Source organism: Condylura cristata, unplaced genomic scaffold (assembly GCF_000260355.1).
Source record: "Condylura cristata isolate star-nosed mole 26May11 unplaced genomic scaffold, ConCri1.0 scaffold00035, whole genome shotgun sequence".
NCBI classification, from domain to species: Eukaryota; Metazoa; Chordata; class Mammalia; order Eulipotyphla; family Talpidae; genus Condylura; species Condylura cristata.
Window position 1 is genome coordinate 3,785,273 of NW_004567136.1, and position 20,552 is coordinate 3,805,824.

General features: G+C 43.9%; 1 protein-coding gene across 1 annotated transcript in view; it reads left to right on the plus strand.

Annotated features, from left to right (window-relative positions):
• GABRB3 (gamma-aminobutyric acid (GABA) A receptor, beta 3) overlaps positions 1 to 20,552 on the plus strand; it is a 150,494-nt gene that overhangs the window by 98,633 nt on the left and 31,309 nt on the right. Inside the window, exon 4 of the mRNA XM_004693066.2 lies at positions 12,134 to 12,354. Within this exon, the coding sequence (XP_004693123.1) occupies positions 12,134 to 12,354 (221 nt within the window). The remainder of the gene's footprint in view (positions 1 to 12,133; positions 12,355 to 20,552) is intronic.

Here is a 20,552-nt window from a genome sequence, read left to right on the forward strand (position 1 = left end):
CTGCAGAGAAATCTTCCCTGGACATGATCCAAAGTTATCAATCAATCTGGAACACTGGTGGAAGTCATGCAGAACTTCATGAAGGGACAAACAGGTAGCCCAGGTTGCAGAGAACTTGTCCCTGCTGGTCCAGCAGGTGTTCCTGTGATGCTTGTTCGGCATTGTCTTAGGTACAGGGAATGTATCTATGGGAAAAACAGACAAAAATTCCTGTACTCACACAGTTTAAGTTCCAGCATGGGAGAAAAAAAAATAAGCAAATTAAAGAGATGCAGTAAATGAACTTATCATCTGGAATACGGGCAGGGTTAATGGGATGGAAGGGTGCAGGAGCCAAAGGTTGCTGCTATTGTTAGCAGAGGCTCATTGCAAAGGTGAATTTGAGTTATGATTAGACGATGGGGAGGCAGTCAGCCAAAAGGTTATTTGGAGACAGAACATTCCAGGCAGAAAGAACAGTTAAAGCAAAGAGCCCCACAGAGGAGGCTATCTAGGTTGTTTGCAGAGCAATAAGATAGGTGTTGTTGCTAAAAGAACTTAGCAAAGGAAACAAAGGTGTCAGGGCAGAAAGATGGAAAGTGACCAGAACATGTTTGGTTGGGCTCTACTTTCAGTGAAATGAGAGACCACCATATGGGGTTGGAACAGAAGAGCAAATGATGTGATTTCATTAAACGTCACTGTGGGTGCAATGTTGAGAAAGGGGCCAGGAAAGAAGAGGGGTGAAAGAAGTCAGGAGGTTGCTACGGGCCAGAGGAAGAGAGAGGATGCTCGAGCAGAGAGGTGGTCGTAGTGGTGAAGAGAAAGGCTGGGCCTCAGTATGTTCTATGTGGAGAACTAGATGCTTTGTTCAGAAGTCGAGAAGAAAGTGTTCGTCCTCTCTTATCTAAGGTCAGATCTGTGCTTCTGCTCTCGTGGGCCCTGCCTGCGACTGACTCTGATGGATTCTTACTGCTACCTCATCTTAGATTACAGTATCCCTGAGAAAGTACTGCTTCATGTAGTTCCATGCAGAGCAGTCCATCCAGAAATTTATGCTGGAATTCATCACAAAATTAGCTATCACACTAATTTTTTTTCATCTATATGAAGTGCAATATTGTTAATGTTGTCACTTGTCTAGCAGGAATAATCTAACAAGTCCTGCATAGGAACCAGAAATAGGCATGATCTCTGAAATGAATGGGTTTGCTGTCTAAAAATAACACATCTTCTTAGGAATTGAAAGTACTTTAAAATGTGTGGCAGCTCTAATCTAGATACTTTGTCTTTGAGGAGGGGAAATCCATTGCTAAATCCTGACATAGAAGCATATATAAAGCCTAAGGACAATTAAATTATCTCTGTATAAATATGTAGGACGGAGTCTTCACTAAAAAAAAAAAAAGAAGTAGCCATTCTTAATTTATGATAGATAAATGTCACTTTTAAAAGTAGTTGGCTTTCTCTTGGGGGCATGAGTGGGCTTTTCTGCTCTCTTGAAGCAATTTGTAGAGAAGTAAATGTTAAGTGATATTCAGTTCAACAATTCTTATGAAGCAAACTCTATAAGCCCTGTAATCCAAGTAATGGCCATCACTATTTAAGAAAGCAAATTTTCAACCTCATGGTCTTCTGCAGCAACTAAGGCAAGAGTAGATAAGCTTGTAAGTTTTGAGGTTGTCTTAAACGTTAAAATAGCCAAGAAATATGACTGTTTCTCACAGCCCCATTCTCAGAGCACTTTAGCAGGCATGACATGCCCTTTTGGGATCCTATCATTAAAATATAGTTGCTGGAAAATTAAGCTTTGTGTTTGATTATACACACACATATGCATGGTACAGATATATAATTTTCCTAACAGCCTGGTGTTTTCAGTATAATTCAGATAAACACTCACTAAAATAAAGGAGAACATGCAACGACTTCCAAGTGTACAAACATCTTCTGAAAGTTCATTCATACGGGGCTTATGCAAGCTTGGAACATCTGTTTTCATACTGAGTATGACATCTAGTCATCTATATATTCTCCTACTCAACCCATGATCCCGGTCTGGATATGAGAGGTATTCAGGGAAAAGGAACAATCAAGCTCAGTGATTGAGTGAATGTTGGAGGTTCAGTTAAGAAACAAGGAAGAGGTGGGTATACAACTCTGTTTTTGGCTTGGTTGAATGAATAAGTAGATGGTGGTACAGAATGGGGAATACTTTTGAGATAGAAAAACTCATTTTGGACATATTGGATTTGGGTTGCATGTCAGATATCTGGAAGGAAGTTTCAGAAGACAGCTGGATCCGTCCCTGAAATCCCAGCGAAGAACTATGTGCTTGGGACACCGATGGGGAACAAAGACCTGGGAACGAGTCAGGAGAAAGGAGAGGCTGCTTCTCTCCCTCTGCTTCCTGGTGCCTGGTTTGGGAGAATAAATGAGCTTCCCCCTCCCCTTCCCCAGCCACCAAAGACTGGTCATCAGTTTATAATAGGGGATGTGATAGAGCTGGTACTTTGTGAAAATACTCTTTATAGAGAGGGGTCAAGCAACTTTAAAATGGAGTTTCTCCTATTTTAAAACGGGGAGGGTGGGAGGGAGCACCTGAAAGAGGCATCTGAATCCTGGAACATTCGAAGGTCGTGAGGGTTAGCCATAACAGGTCAAATCTCAGCAAGGCGGCTGGCATTGGTTTTTGTTGGTGATGTTGGTGTTATAACATTTTATTGATTTGTGTTTAATTTTAATTTGTAATTTCAAAATATTTCACAGGGCACAAAATGTTTTATGAAAATTATCCAGTGACCTGATAGACTTCAAGGAACAAGTTTGTATCTATTGCATCAAGATATAGTGTCGAAACAGATCTTGGGGTGTCAGATGCAGAAGCTGAACCCTGCTTCAGACAGTCAGAAATTCGATGCACCTTAGGATAATGGAGCACATGTCCCTCTGCAGGGTGGCGTGTCCTGGAGTGGCGCAGTGGGCTGGAGGGCCAGCTGAGAGGGAGGATCAGTCTTCTTTCAGTAGAGGAGGGGCTTCCTTTAGGGGTGATTGACCCTGCTCGGGATGAGGGATGAGCAAGTAGAATTTTCCAAATGCCTATTATGAGTAAAGTGCTGTGTTAAGCTTTGTTAGCTCAATTAATTGCTAGAGCATTTTTGTAAAATGAGCATTTTTGGTTTCATTTTTACACTAGAGGATGCTGAGCCTTGGAGTGATTAGGTAACTTTCCTGGGTAAGTCACAGGGCAAAGAAGCTGCCCAGGACACTGAGGCATCCTCACCCGTCCCTGCAAACCAGCCTCTGCTGGAGTCAGTTTAGCCAAGGGCAGTTCTTATAGTCCCCAGATTCTCCTTGGCTTAGGTTGAATTATCAATTTCTTCTCCTACTGCTTTTTTTTTTTTTTTTTTTGTCCTTTGAATGTAGGTCGGTACAATCATTTTGCTTTACAAACTTTTTGGCCTTCAGAAAAGTATCTATAGTATCTTTTCATACATAACAAGAAAACATTTCAAAAATAATGTCTAGCCCATGCCAGTTGTTCAGATGACTTTCTGGAGAACTTGTAACTACTTTATCAAGCTTTTCATGCAAGGGTGGCCAGTTCATCTTCTGAGAAGTTTAGCATTTACGTGAGTGAATGAAAAATACAAATGATGAGCCTTTTGGCAGGGGTAAAGCTATACATAGGAAAGCCAGAAAATCTCAGCAACCCTCCTCCTCATTTGCTCACTACCTTCCTCCCCGGTCAGTTCCAGGATCTGCAGCTTTCTCTTAACTACACATCTCTTCTGGATTATTGTAATGCATTGACCCCTCTCACTGGGTCTCCTACCAGGTGAGACTGGGGCACAAGCAGCGCTCTGTTACTGACACGGGGTGCTCGTTCTTTCCCCACTGAAAACTCTTCCCCTGCCTGATTCTTCCCCCTCTCCAAACCCATCACGCCAATAAGAAAACTTAACTTCAGCACAACTTACTCACTGATAAAGGCATAGAGAAGGGTGAGCGCTGGCTCAAAGGAAACCCCACAATGGGTGGTAGGGTCCTTTCTGCAGAAGAGTTGCGTGCCCTGTCCTGGGTAGGGTGCCAGAGGTCATGCACAGCTGTGTTTTTTTGCTTTTGGTACCTCTGCATACCTCTCCTTGCACATGCCAGCCCAATGCCCTCTCAGGCTCGTTTGGTGCTGACATTAGTCCTGACATTACTAGCATCCTGCCGTGGTTTCTGTCTCAAGCATAGCTCAGAGGAGCATGGCTGGAGCAGGGGAGCCTCACCTTGTCCACTGACTTTCTCAGACAGGGTGTGTGTGCTTAGGACACATTACCTACCTAGCTGAAGGCACACTTGAGATCTGGGCATCCGTCTCCTTGTCCTTCTAACTTTCTTTGGTTCAATTTCATGTCTGGCCCACTGGATTTTGATCTCTTAAATGTACAAATTATGACTTCTGTATCCCTGGGTCCCTAGGACTCCATATGACTCTTGACACTTGGTAGATGCTCAAAGATTGCTTGAAAACAGAGCGAGGGAGGTAGAGAGGGAAGCATTATGAAGTAAATCATACTTTCTTTTTTTCTTTCTAAAGATTTATTTATTTATGCACAGAAGAATGGGGTACAGGCCAGAGATGCAGGGGTGAGAGGATTCACCAGAGACAGAGTGGGGAACAGAACAGGCAGATTGACTGAAATACACTGTTGAGAGGTCTGTTGCACCAAGTGGGTCACCTCCTTGACTGGGGATCAAACCTGTGCTGCAGTGACTGTGGACAGCTTCAAAATGCAGTGCTTTAACCCCTTGCACCACCAAGGAGGGCCCCAGCAAATTATACTTTCTGAGAAAAGGTCGCTGCATAAAAGCAACGAAAAGAAACTTGGACACCACTAAAGTCTGTCGTGGAGGAGAGATGGATGTAATGTTGGACATTCATGTCTAGACCATTAAAAGGAATAAATTAGAATTTTCTAAATACATTTTGTTCATAGAAGTGCTGAGACTCTATGATCCTAATGTTAGTCGCAGAAGTGCCTGCAAAGGAAGTGCTACTACCCAGGGCTTATGTAAGCGTCTCAGAACAATTTTCAGTCTTCCCTGACCTGAGAACAACTTACCTGTGAGATTTTCTATCATAAACTTGCTGAGCCAGATGCAAATGCAGGTGTCCTGTGGCTTTCACAGCTGCAGTTAAATATTTAAATTTGGTTTGGAGATTGCATTTCTTTCTCAGGGTTAGGAAATTTTGTCTTCATTTCCTGTGCTGAGGAATCTAGTCAATTACTTAATTGCAGAATAATGAGCAATATTTCCACTTTCAAATATGTATGCTTGTCATTTTAATGAGATAAATGCTGAGAGATTTCCACAAGCAGGAAGAAACTTTGTTGTTTATCCCTTACTGCAATTTCTTTGAGCGGCTTGAATTATACACCTCAAGAGAAGCTGAGGTTTCATTTCGTCATTTTCGCTGTTCTAAGGCTTGTAGACACTGAGGAGACTTTGCGATGATGGGGTACACAGACTCACCTCCTGTGTTTAAAGGCTTGCTTGTAAATGACACCACTGGAACATTCCTGCTCCTGCCCCAGACATTGGGGTTCCCCTACAACAAGGAGTTCTAGCAGTCCTTTTCTAGTCACCCCAGACTGGTCACCTCATCATCTCTCTCTGCCCCATCCAGGGCGACTTCTGCCCACTGGCCCCAAACCACCTAACAGTGGGGCTTCTAACCCTTAGTTTTAGCCAGGCGCCCTGACTTCTGGTCTTGCCTGAAATGGAGCTCTGTAATCTGGGGGGAAACTAAAATCCTGTGTCATAGTATATCAGCGAGAGAACATTGCACCTCACCAGTCCTGGCTCTGGCTTTGTGGAGGGGATGTGACGCATGCAGGGGAGCGCAGGTGTTTGTGATGATTGATTTGATACTTAAGCACAGAGGTGGGGGGTGGGGAGCACTGACTTCATTAGATTATGAAAGGGCTTTAGATCCCTAAAAACAATCTTTTTGTGGAGTGAATTCCCAAGAATCTTTTAAAGAGAGACATTTTATTTTGAGCACACATAATTATGCAGCAGTTCTTCATGTTGACCCTAAGTTTGGCATATGACTGGGGAGTGGTGAGGGTAGGAGATGAGCAGGGAGATTCAGATACTTTATCTTATCTATGACTTTGATGAACTGCTACAGTTCCAACAGACTGTAATTAGACAAACCACCATTACGCATTCTATGTTCCACGATTTCCAGTTCTCAGTGCACTGGAGAATTCCAGACAAGGGTGCGCTTGGGGCTCTCTCCTCCCTGCCCGGCCCCTCTCGTTAACCCCGTGTCCCTGGGGTCTGTTGTCCATTGGGATGAAACCACAGGTGCTGGACATTTTCCTTCTATGCACTGGCGTCTCATAGGACCACAGACCTGGAAAAGCAGAGGCCTGAAAAGTCTCAATGGGTTTCCTGCCCCTCAATGCCCCCACTCCCCAAGTCTCTTGGGACCCAAGGTGGAACACAGGTGCCCACACACTGGACACGTGGTTCAGGAGCCTGGGAGTCCAAAGATAACTGTTACATATGCCCTGCTACCGAGTGGTGAGGTAGGGGGTGAATGGAACATTCATTGGTAGGGGTGTGGATGGAGGGGCCAGGAAAAGGCCGGTTACCTAGGGACTGCCAGGTGCCTCGCCAGCCCTGTTTGAGGATCAGATCTGTGCCTAAGCCAGAGCCGTCTGTTCTCAGGGCACTGGGACTTTGGAGAGGCCTGCTAACTCCATGGCTGTGCATCAATATTCCCTGCACACGCACCTGTCATCCCCCAGAATTCATTCAGAGGAGGGATATTTTATAAATGCCGAAATACTGCAGTTCTTGACCTTCACCCAAAGCAGTCTTTTCTCAAATCAAGGCACATCAAATTACAACCAGAAGAGCTTCATGAGCCTAGAGCCCGCCAGGTCTGAAGAAGTGGGGAGGTGCGAGGCAAGCCGTCCCGTCCCCTGCAGTCACGTGCCCCACGCACAGGCCCGTCTCTGCAGCCCCTGGCAGCCTCTGCTTCCCGAAGCTCGTGCTCCTCTGCCCACTCGCCCTGTCTGGATGTGCTGATAGGCTGCTAGTGCCACAGCCAGCATCTGCGCCAGGAGACAGCCTGTCTCTTCCTGGTGTTGGTTGATCTCGTGAGCCGCCCCGCCGGAGTGAGGGTGCTCGCTCCAGGCTGCTCCCCCAGGACTTCAGTTTCTCCCCAGGCCCTGCTCATCTCCCTTACTAATGCTTGCTTCATGCACCTCTAACCCATCCCCTCCCCCTGCCAGCCCAAACACTGGCTCCTCTGCCAGGCCCTGCCACTCCGAGACTCCTGTTTCTCCCACCATCACCTGCCAGCATCTCCTCCCTCAGGCTGCTTCTCTCCACAACCCTTTCATCCTCCAGGGCCCCTGTACGCCCGCTGCTCCCTCAGCCCTGCACCTGCCCGTCCTCCCAGGCTCGGTGCTAGAGCACAGCCCTGCCCATGCTCCAGTCCTCTCTGGGCCCACCTGTCCCTAACCCTGCACCTCTTTTTAAAAGTTTGTGTATTTACTTATTGAGGTACATTGCTTTCCACCACCATCTGTGATTCAGAAGTGCAGGGTCACACTACCACACGATGCTCACCACTAGGGCATCCAGTCCTCCACCGGAGACCACTGTCTGCTGTCCCTCGGTGCTCGTCTCCCTCTTCTCCTCCCTCCTCCCCAACCCGCCTCTTCCTTGCTCCCCTTAGAGTGTTTCTCCTGAGCCTTTGTCTCCAAGGGCCCTTGAGAAAGGGGGCCCCCAATCCTGACTTCTTTCCCTGTTCTTAGTACCTTCGAGAGTTTCATACTCGTTTTGCCTGGAGAATCACTGGTGGATCAACCCATCGGAACAGAAAAGACGATAACCAGGGACACAGGGAAAGGGGACCTATCACTCGCTGTGACAATCAAAGAATTCTCTAGCACTTCCTGGCTCTACTCCCCAAATGCTCCGAGCTCCCTAAAGCCCTTCCTTTGAGAAATGCCACTTCGGGCCTCTGCCATTTGGTATCTGGAAGACATCAAGGAAGCACCAGCTCACGGTCCCTTGGGGGTCATCCCTATCTGCCTCTTCCATTTGGTGTGTATTTGGGGGGCTGCCATCAGAATGGGGCTCACACCAAGTTGATGGAAAGGTGGGCTGACTGTGAACTCCACTATGAGCTGTCTCACTTGATGTCTCTGCCCCCTCAGCCTCAACCAACTTACCTCTCTGCTCCACTGCCATGCCGATAAGTGGTTGCCCCACCAACCCCAGACATTGTCTAAGTCTCCCTCCAGCGTGGGAGAAAAGAACAGAAGTTTGATTCCTGATCTCCATCTCATGGTCCAGGAGGAGTCCAGAGGCCCCACTCCCTACCCTCAGCCCAGCACTACCTGGATCACAGTATCCCTGGAGTTTCAGGATCTCAAAAGCTCTTTTCCCGCTAAGAACAAGCTAGAACTCTGTTAAATTCCTTCCCACCCCCCTTGCAAATTGTATCTCCTGGTGGCTGTGTTCTTGTTGGTCATACCATCTGAGTCTGAAAACCAACAACTTCTCTGAGATCTTGTGTCTTCATAGCAGCTGTGCTAAATGTTTGCAAACAGGAGTGGTTTGGGGTGCCATGGTTCTTCTTTCTCCCTCCCAGGAAACCTTACATGACCTGAATCTCCACTTTCAAGTTATCTGTGGAAATTCCCCCTACAAGCTCATTCCATTTTATCATGCAGAGCTAATTAGCTCCTCATCCCTTAGAGCTTCAAGGTTCTGAACCAGGCCCTGGAGGGAGGCCACCCCGATTCCAAATTCCACTTCCTCCAATTACTAATGTTTAATGGATTTGGGGGGAAGAAGAAGGTAAATTCACTGATTGGGGGACAATAATGGAACACTCATAATTCTGCTTTATTCTAAATTAAATGATGCTAGTGCCTCCCTGGTGATGCAGGGGTTAAGTGTCATTGCAATCAAGCTTGTCACCGGCCACTGAGGCATGAGCTTACCAGGGAGCTGACCCACATGGCACAGCAGACCTCTTCTCTCTTGTCTGCTGTTCCCTTCAGCAGTGTATTTCAGTAGATCCACCTGTTCTGCTTTCACTCTGTCTCTAGTGAATCCTTTCACCCTTCTAACCTGTACCCCAGTTCGTGTATCTATAAATAAATATTTGTTAAATGAGATGATACTACAGTAACATGAAGCCTCTGTATCCAGAGGGGTCTGAATGTGTAAACTGCTCTGTAGTTATTGTGTGTGGGGATGAGCACAGAAGACTTAACAACATGGTTCCTGGAACAGTAACATCTTCTACCATCTGCCTCCCACTCTCACAAGAGAGTGCTCCTCTTTCCTTCATCTACTGGTCTAGACAGTGGAGAGAAGTGGGCTGCGGGCTAGTGTCCCCATGGATGCGTGCAGCCTTGGGTTAGGAGGCACAGCAGAATCAGCAGGTTTGCCTGTAAATTCAACTTGCTCTCTCCCTCTGCCACCTGAAATCTCTCCACTCCCCAGTCGGCTCAAGTCATCCTAGTAAAAACACCTGGACTAAAATGGCAAGGTGGTGCAGATGGTGTGGGAGCATCAAACAAAATAAGACCAGATTCTGAGTTTGCAGACTGTGGATGACAAGTGGCTTCTCAGGGCAAATTGACATGCTCCCTCCATTGTCATGGCAACCTCATGAGCTCCAGTTGGAAGGGAGATGCATGAAGGGTGCTAGACTTCATGACTCAGACATGGGGTGCAGGGTTAAAACCAGCGAGAGAGACAGATGAAATTATTTTATTTCAGTAAGGGTAGAATGTGGGATATAGTCACAGTGGAAATTCTTTTGCTGATATTGCTGATTTTTGCATCTTGTCATGCCACCAGAACTTTGCATGCTTCTGTTAGAATGCATCATTTTTGTTCACCCCTCCAATGTAGGGTGATTGCATTTTGTAGGTCCACCTGCTTTTTGAGGTTCTAGATCAAGGCTCAGATGAGTGAGCTTTTAAGGACTTTTAAAACCAGCACCCCCTTTCCATCCATTTCTGTTATCACCCTCTGACAGTCACCACGAATGCCTTTACTCATCATCTCTCTTCTTATCCACTGAACTCACCTTTGCAAAATTGATCTTCCCTCCACATTGTTTTGTGTTTAAAATCTAAGTTCTATTATTATGTAGATCTGGCTAGGTCAGCATCTCAGGAGATGACTGTTGTTGAAAACATAATTTGTTACCCAGAGACTCCAAGAGTGGGTGGAGGGAACCCACTCACAGAGGGTGTAACTAATTGACCTTGGACTGTGAAAATCCAATAATCGGATAAGGAAGGCTGTTGGGGATGTGGGCTCCAGGTTGGTTGGCTTGCATTTGAAATGCACAATCTCTTGGAAGAGTTGTTTACTACCTCTAGGAATTGGATCCTCCTGGGGGAAGGGTGGGGGCAGTCTCTTCCAGGGTCGGCAAGGGCCCAGATGTTATGAGTAAAGAGAAAATATGAGGCGGTTGATGTGAGTAAGAGTGTCTCTTGCTATTTAAAAACTGTCAATGGGTTTTATTGACTGTGAAGCTGCCATTCAAGTTTGCTGACCTCTGCTCACTCCCAAGAAGTCCCGTGGTGCCCACCACTCTGTAATTCTCCCCGTTTGGCATCTTAAGTTCCAGTCAAACTGCTCTCCTTAGGATTTTCATCAACATAGAAAAAGCCACATCCTTGTGTGATTTTTCAAGCCCCTATCTGGTGTCTAGCTAACCAAGGCCTGTTTATCTCCTGTGCCACTTGCTCTGTGAGAGTTTTTGATTGGTGGTGGGGAAAGGGCCACAGGTAATTCTAGGCACATAGTTCTACCCATAAAAGTGCCTGGAATAAAAATCCTGTTTCTTCCCATCCACTCTCTTTCAGGCTGCAGATGCAACTTCTGTACGTTTAGCCCACCTGAATTTTCTCACTTTCTCCTCTCTGACTTGTTATAAACTTTACAGTTCGAAATATATACATATTGCTTAGAGTTATGGACAACAGATTGTTTTGTTATCTCCTTGCCTGAGACATCCTGGATGGGGCCACATCCAGAGTGTTCTTTATTCTCTCAGGGGTCTCCACTGCAAACCACCCCCTCCCCCAAGTCAGGGACAAACATTATTGAGTTGGCAACCCTTGAGGTTTTCCCTGTGAGATGGCAAAATTAACATGGGACTGGCTGCCAGAAGACCAATAGCTGGCATGTGTTTTTCCACTGAAATTCTCTCACTGTGGTCAAGACCACACATCAGTGAATCCAGAATCTCCTGTCTGGAAGTAGCTATTTGCCCTCCATGTTGGAAGGTTTACCTGCTCATATTTAGATTTTCAGTTAGATTCTTCCATGGTAGATTTCAGGATGTTCCATGAATATTACAGACTTTTGAGACTTGATCGTTCTTGACTTGCTTAGTGATTGACTTGCATATATATATATATATGCACTAACACCTAGATTTATCTGCTTAGATACTAACTCTTTGCCAAGCTCCCACCTCTTCACCTCTAGTTCTAGCTTCAGGATCCCACATTTTGCCCAGATGATGAGGTCACCTTGTGGCCCAGTTAGTGTAGAAATGGCCCTGGCAACTTGGAGGGAAATATAGATGTAATGGGTCAGGCATTGAGACTTCCCACAGGTCATCAAATCTCTACCCTTCAGTGGGTATTTATGGAGGGTGCACATTTATGGCCCTCATGAAGGAGAGAAGAAAAGGAAGTGGCTTCCCTTGCAGAGAGGTGGTTCAGAAATGGAGTTTGTCTGTCTCGGGTGGTTAACCACGAGTCTCCTGGTGGGGGGTGGAGGGCTCCGATTTCCTGCCAGCTATTTGATTTTATCATTTTTTGGGGTATGTTGTTACCTTTTTTTCTCTGTGGTTATATCTTAAATGCCAAATCGTCCAGTTGGGTTCTTACCCAAGTAAAACAGAAGATGTATATACGTGACATACACCTAATAAATCGGGTATTTACATTTATGAGAAAACAACCATCGCTTCCTATCCTGTCTGAAAATAATGTGCATTTCCCCTACACTGCAGCCTGCATTTGACCTGTCATGCAGGGAATAGGCCTGTGGCTAAGCGCAATCTAATCTTTTCCTCTTCTTTCTCTCCCCCTAGGATTATACCTTAACTATGTATTTTCAACAATATTGGAGAGATAAAAGGCTCGCCTATTCTGGGATCCCTCTCAACCTCACGCTTGACAATCGAGTGGCTGACCAGCTGTGGGTGCCTGACACGTATTTCTTAAATGACAAGAAGTCATTTGTGCATGGAGTGACGGTGAAAAACCGCATGATCCGTCTTCACCCGGACGGGACGGTGCTGTACGGGCTCAGGTCTGTCTGCCTCTTTGGGGCGCCTTTCCCCGCTGCACACTTCCCGGCTGTTGCATTTCTCACTTGAGATGATTATAGTAAGTGAGGCCATGTCCTCAGATTAATTAGGAGTCGTCCATGAACCACTTTAAGCTGTGAAGAAAAAAAATTTAATAAAGATAAGATTTGGGACATCATCGTTACTATAAATAGTCAGCAAGGAAGTGGAAAAAAAAAAAAAAAAACAGGCTCCTTGGATTGATTTTATGTAATTGGGCTGCCGTGTCTAAGAACACGGATCCCCTCAGGACGGATTTCCCATATCATAGCCACGTGGATGGGTAATTAATATTGCCCTGACACAGCAGACGCTTTCAAGAAGGTTCTCCCAAAGCTGCTCACAGAGTTGAAAATAACGTCTGTTATGCTGATATAAGGTCTGGTCTCCACAGAGTTTTATGAAGCGGTGGCACTGATACTTATGAGAATGACGAAATGCCAGGCTTCTGAGAAGAATCATCTCTCACCAGGTCTCATAATAAAATTGCTTGAATCTGGAAGTGGAGCTGAGGGTGCTCTGGTCTTTTCTGGTTACTCAGGAAACCACAGACCTTCCCATGATGCTCCGCTCTTGTTGGTGGTGATGACTTATTATGAGTATTATCCGTGGAATCACTGCTCTTGGAAAGCCTTGGTTTTTTTTTTTTTTTTTGGTTGTTTTAGTGTATGTGTGTATGTGTGTGTGTTTCTTGAACTCCTGGTTTAAAAGTGCCCTGCGCCTTCTAAGAGTCCCCCATGTAAAGATCTTAGAGGAAAAAGATTTTTGTAAACATTTTGTGAGTCCATAGCCATTAACTATGACTCCGGCATGTCTCCATGAAATCATGACAATACACACTACTGTAACTTTGAGTGTTTCAAGAGGTAGAAGGGATTCTTTAACATGGCTCAAGATAGAGAAAACATAGAATGACTTCCTGCAAACAGCAATATGTGAAATGAGAACTTTAGAAAAATAAGACTTTATTAACTGTAATAGAAAAAAAAAAGTGGCACCTATCAACCAAGCCATGGAGTTACTATAAAAAGTGTCTTGATTGATGTCTCTTTGGGACATTTTCAGCATTTAATATTTTTGCCTGGAAATGAGAGATGTGGTTGCAAAGTTCAGAAGACTCTGACAAGTACATCAGTCATAGAAAAGATTATCTAGAAGTCTTGCGAGCATAAAACCAGGAGAAATGACCATCATCTATTTGTGCTCTTTCCCCTCCAAAAATTAAAACATTAGGAGAAACTGTGTGTGTGTGTGTGAGCGTGTGTGCGCGCATGTGTAACGGAGAGAGAGGAAAGAAGAAAATGTCAGTAACAGTTAAGTTAGACCTTCTTGACTTTTTTTTAAAGAACTATTTATTTGTGCATACAGATCTCGTATAGGCCAGAGGTGCAGGGGTGAGAGGATTCACCAGAGACTTGGGAGCAGAACAGGCAGATGGATGAAGTACACTGCTGAGGGGAGCAGTGGGCGGGTCAGGAGTCTGCTGCGCCATGTGGGTCAGCTCGGAGGCAGGAGGGCGAACTCACACTGAAGCGGCTGCGGCTCGCTTGCAGTGCTGCACCACCAGGGAGGGCCAGACCTTCTTGACTTTTCAAGCAAAACTTATTTAGTTTCCTTTCATCTTTATTTTTGCTTCATCTATCCATTCATTCATTTATTGCTTTACCAGAGTTATAGTATGTTAGTGTGTCTCGGTTAAAGCCTAAAGCTCTGTTAGGGTAGTGTTTCAGTCTAGGGGATACTGGAGACAGTGTGGTTTGTAAACAACAGTCATTTATTTCTCACAGTTTCGGAGACTAAAAGTTCAAGATCAAGGTGCCATCAGTGTCCATTGAGAATCCACTTCCTGGCTTCTGGATGACCGTCTCCTCACTGTGTCCTTCCATGGGGGAGGGACCAGAGAACTGTAGGGTCTTTTCCATAAGAGCACTAATCCCATCAGTGAATGTTCCATCCTCAAAATGTTAAGTTTTCTCCTCATGACCCCATAATCTTTGGGGGATAGGAGTTAATCTAATAATTTTACGGGGGACACTCGCATCAGCCTGTAACAGAGAGAATGATATAGTAGGAATGAAAGTTCTTGAATAAATTTCCAAACTCCATTTGGAAATTTGAGTAAGTAAGAAAAACAGAAAAAAAAAAAAACCCAAAACTATTTTTTAGTTAATATTCTGCCCGCAAATTCTTATATGAAAGCTAAATTATAGTGTACTAATAAGTTATGGGAAACTTACAATAATGAACTTTATAAAGTAACCTAAAAAGAAATCTCTCTGGTCAAATTTACATTGATTATACATCTTAATGAGTAAATGGATTTCTGCATAAGTGGCTGATTTTATTTAAAAGTACTCACAATACACTCCTTATATCTATATTTAGAACATTGTATTTTTGAAACAGTTCTCCAGCTCTATGGAGACCCAGACAAACTGCCAGAAAGAAAGTTTTCAACAACAGACCATCTCATTCTTAGTTGCTACACTGCCTCGGCCATCTCATCGGTTTTGAAATTGGCTCATTTAGAAGTTTTTCTCGAGATTCCCAGCCATACTGTTGAATTCAAATTTGAAGTAATTTGTATTTTTTGAACAAAACGTCATATTAGTATTTCAAAATGCAGATCATTTTATGACATTTATGTACTTACTATCTATACACACATTGATGCTATCCTGTGTAAAACAAAGTACCATTTATCCATAGTGGACATAATCAGCATGTACACACACATCCCCCAACATGCATGCTAGAGAGATCAAGTGTTTTTAAGGAAATCAGGCAGAGTGCTTGCATTGGTGAGCAACTTCATTCTTTTTGGCTTCACTTCCCACCTGGCTTCCCTTTCTGGTTGCTGTTGTTTGTTTCTTACTTCTGTGCTTCCTGGATCATATTGGTGGGGTGGCAAGCTCCAGGGATGGACAAATGATAATTTGTCCGCGGGTAGTGAGATGTCATGGGCACTGATGGCGGTCTGGCCCAGCTGAGGACATTAGCTGGTAAACCCCATGGCTGAATGTTTGTGAAGGACTGGGATGGGATGATTCCTGCTCTCCTGCTTGGAAGGTGCTAGAGAAGTCCAGCCCAACAGAGACTCATTTCTACTGGCTATATCCCTGAGATGCGAGTTGGCCTGGCTATATCTCTAGACCGTAAGATAGAATTGTTCTCATTGCTCCCAAGTAGATCAAACTGGTAGATCATCACCATGTAGCTTTTCTCGGCTCCTTTTCCAATCATGTACAATCACTGCCGTGCACGATCAATGAGGGCTTCTGCTTTATCAAGGGTAGATGAAGATCTCTGGCTGTTCATGAGCTGTACATGACGTAGGTGTATACATCACCCAGTCTTATTCTGGGAAATCATTAATCCATTACTCTGATGACTCTGCAAAAGTAGGCGAACGCTGCTCGCACAGATGCTTGAGAGTGGCCACTTTCTCACAGTGAGAAAAGGTCTGTTTTACATCGTGAACTGTTTTCCTATGACTCTTACAGTTCCTTGAGCTTGAACTGGGCTAATGCTCATGTGAGCTCACTGATGGGAGTTCAACCGAGTAAGACCAGGAACTGAGCTTCTGGCTCATAACTGTGTGCCATAAAGGAATACTCTGGGGGGCAGGTACACCTTCCTAGAATAAACCTGGCCCTGTGTGATTTTACTTTTCTGTGTGTATAGAGAAACCAAGGAAACAAATGAACTGAATAAAACCAAACTAAGCTTTTAGACTCCAATACCAACTAGTGATTAGCTGAAAGGAAGAGGGGTGGGGGTGGGTAAATTGGGGAAAACGTGTCACTTGTGAAGAGAGAGTTGGCCTATTACTGGTGCACTTAATGTAGTATATACACATGTATGCTGTTGTTTTTAATAACACACCTAAAACTTATATAAGGTTATAATGCAATGTTATTTCTTTTTTTTTTTTAAAGATTTATTTATTCATACAGAACTGGGGTACAGGCCAGAGATGTGGAGGGTGATAGGATTCACCAGAGACAGAGTGGGGAGCAGAACAGGCAGATGATCAAAGTACACTGCTGAGGGGAGCAGCGGGCGGGTCAGGAGAGGTCTGCCACGCCATGTGGTCTCCTCCGGGGCAAGCGGGAATCGAACTCATGTGGAAGTGGCTTTAGCTTCTCAGTGCAGTGCTTTAACCCGCTGCGCCACCAAGGAGGGCCCTGTTATTTCTTTTTTAAAAAATTTTTAAAACATATCCATTGCATCATCCTTCATTTTTGTACAGTGTCTGGTCTCCCCGTGAATTCCCACCACCCCTTTCCCCATGCCCATCACTCTAGTTCCTTGAGCTCTCCCACCCCTGTCCTGACCCTTCTCCCTCCTCCTCCTTACAGAATGTCTCTGATCTATAGTTACCTGATGACCTTTAGTATAGTTACTTTTTTATCTGGTTCCTTATCTTTTCCCCCTTCATTCCTCCTATAAGTGAGACTGTTCGTTCAATGTTTTCCTTTTTTTTTTTTTTTTTTTTTTTCTGGCTTATTTCCAGCTTCATCCATGTTGCTGGGATGGGCGTGAGTTTAGGTTCAGGAAACAAATCAAAATAATAGAAGTGGACGCTTGGAAATTTTTCTTTGGGCAGCTAGACCAAACCTGTCTGGGATGCAGGGTCTGAGTGAGAGGCTTACAGACCTTGGGTCCATTCCTGACACAGGTTTTATTATTTTTCTTTAGTGCTGGCTGTAAGTTTCTGCTATCCCTGAGAAGGTAGAGTCAAAGAAACTCTCCCTTCCAATCTTTCTTTTGCAATCAGCAGGTCATCTGATGTCACTGATTACCTCACCTTTGCCTCAAGGAGGGTCATTTGTAATGTGATTTTTTTTTTCTCCAGGCCAGGCATTTTCTTGTCTTTCAACTTTTTTTCTGATATTAAACATTGGGGACAGGTTTACAAAATGGTATTTGGTTTGCTCCAAAATTCACCTGGAAGTCAAAAGTTGAATCATTTTTATCCTTAAAAATAGTAGCTGTAATAGTAGCTTCTGGAGATGCTTCTTGCAAAAATTATCAGAAACTATAAAGTTCACATCTGTTAAAATTTGCTAATATTGTTAAAGTTGCCATGCTCATCCTTAAAGAGGTTGATCACATTATTAAAATGAAACTAAAGTGAATTTCAGAATGTCATAATGAAGTGACCTAAGCCCTTTGCCTAGCATGGTATTCCTAAACTACATTCCACAGTGGTTCTGGTCAAAAACCACTTTCCTCCAGAAAAGATATAAACCCAAACAAGTGATAAGGCCCAGGTGATTTGAGTTTGCACTTAACTGCCAACCCTTTGTTTTATCTTTATCTCCTAATTACTCTTATGCAAGTAAATAACATATTGATAAATTGCTTTCCAAGTGGAATTATGTCAATTTATACACTCACCAACAAGCAGGCTTGGGACACCTGCTTTGGGATCTATCTTTATTGAGGCTACTGTAAGTAATCGCTTTACTTCACCCCTCAATTCTGTAGAAAGTCATCTGTCTCACTTTCTGTTGTGCTCATAAAATTCTCATTCCTTCCCAAGCATGTTTATTCTTCCCCTCCATATAAGCACACTTTCACACTTTCTCTTATGATGCCCATCTTCATTTTCATTTAATGACATTGCATGTTTTATTGATCATTCAGAAACATATTCATGTTTCATTTAAAAAAGAGTGCCTGGAATACCTGGGATTAGTCTTTGTATTATTTCTCACGTGGAGAATGGGTTCCCAACCATGTCAAGACCTGGCTTCCTTTGACATCCTTTCTTTTCTCAGGGATTTGGTTCCTGAAACTCTAAACCCTCTCTTTCTATCATCATCTTTCAGTATGCAGACCTTCCTTTGCTCTTTCAGAATAGAAAATAATGTCCTTGTCCTATGGCCCTTGTGCTTCATTTTGCTAGTGGGATAGGGCCATGCATCACTTCACCTGGAGTCACATTCCTAGGAATGTGCCAACTGGTGATTTTGTTGTTCAAATGTTATAGAGTGTAATACACAAACCTTGGTGGTAAAGCCTATTGGGATGACCATTGTATATGTGGTCCATCTTGAGCAAAATTTTTTTTAAAGATTTATTTATGCATACAGAACTGGGGTACAAGCCAGAGGTGCAGGGGTGGTGAGAGGATTCACCAGAGACAGAGTGGGGAGCAGAACAGGCTGACTGACGAAGTAACTGTTGAGGGGAAGTCAGGAGAGGTCTGCCGCACCATGTGGGTCACCTCCAGGGTGGAGATCAAACTCATGTTAAAGTGGCTTTAGCTTCTTAGTGCTGTGCTTTAACCTGCTGTGCCACCAGGGAGGGCCTTGAGCCAAATTTTAACAATACCTGACTGTACTTGGTTTCTAGACATTTGCCTTTTAATAATCATATTGTAATTATGTAATTGGTGAGAATTCAACTGTCACCTCTGTAAGGAGATTCATGCTCTCATCATCTGTTACCTTTCTGTTACATCATCATATTTTATTTTCACCACATCACTTATCAAGGTCTGACTTTATAATTTTTGTTGTATTTCTTATTGGTTTTATGTTCCCATTTATGAGTGTGGGAAAGCCATCATGAGAGTATAAACTCCCTGAGAAAAGAACTGTTTCCGTCCTGTTGATTATTCCAGTCCTAAAATCTCAGGTAGAGTTGGTAGAGAAAACAGAAATGTATTGTATGAAGTTAATCCACAGCACTTTGAAGCTATCCACAGCTACCGCAGCACTGAGTTTGATCCCTGGCCAGGGGAGTGACCCAGTTAGCACAGCAGACCTCTCCTGTCTTGCCTGCTACTCCCCTCAGCAGTGTATTTCATCAATTTGTATTTCACACAATTTCTGCGTGTTGTACTCCCCTCTCTGTCTCTAGTGAACCCCCTCAGTACCCCTGCACCTCTAGTCTGTGCCCCAGTACTATATGCATAAATAAATAAATACATCAATAAATATTTTAAAAATGTGTGGGGTTGGTTTTCAGTTGGCTAGAAAATCAGACACTATAGAAAAATATACCAAAGGAGTACGTGTTGATTTTGGATTATAGGATGTAATACACTCCTTGGAGTGATAATTGGAAGTGTTATGACATTTGGAAAGGACACACTTTCACCATTACTGTTGTTCTTATAGCAACTGTCTGCCTGGCACACACGTTATTTGAATAGATAAAATTTAGCATTGACCCGTGATTGCCAAGAGTGTTGGCATTTCCCTTGCTGCTCTTCTCAGTTTTTGGAATGTGGTACTTCCTCTAACCAAATGCTAATAGATAGGCATACTTTACTCCATCATTTCTACCTGCATGTTGAACTGGCTCATGCATGTTTTAGTTAGGGAGTTGCATATAGGAGCTGAGCTTACTTCTGTTACTTGAAGTAGTTGATTTATTGTGACTAGTCACTTGGAAAGCTGCTCAGAGAAAGATGAATGCTGGAAAGATGAATTTTCTAGAAAGGAGGAACATGGGATGGGGTGGGAGAGGAAGGTTCTCAAATGACTTTAAGGATCTCAGGAGAAGACATTCTTCTTCATTCTCATGATGCACCATGGCATGGGTCTGGCCAGCACTGCCATTTCACAGCAGCTACACAGCTATAAAAATGCTTCTTTCTGGAATGTGTGCATACGTTCCTCAAGGCCATGGCTGTCTCCTCACCTGTCTACTCTGTGTCATTTCTCCCCTCATTTTGTTTCTTTATAGCTTATCCAGTTTTGGAAGTGGCATCACAAGCCTGTAATTAATGCACTTGGCATGTTCAGTTCCATTCTTAATTCATTTCCATGAAGAGAATTCCTTGAGCTCCCTTCTGCATTTCACACAGGCTATAGCATACATTTCCTGATCAGCTAATGATGGACTATCCTTGAATCAGGGACCCACCACAACCTAGTCAACCGTGACTATGGTAGGGAACGGGTGGGATTCTAGAGCAAGACTATATAAATCATGTGGCCTAATTGCTATGTTTTCAACAATGACTTAAGGCAGGTTAGTTTCCTTAAAATAAGGCTGTAGGCAGAATAGGAAATGAGCTTGACATTTCTGGAAGTGTCGTTTCTCAACATATGGTTGCTTTAACTCTCGTTTGATGGAGGCTTAATGGTCCTTGGCTACAGTGTCAATTATTCCCATGGCTGCAGTTGATCCCCAATGGATG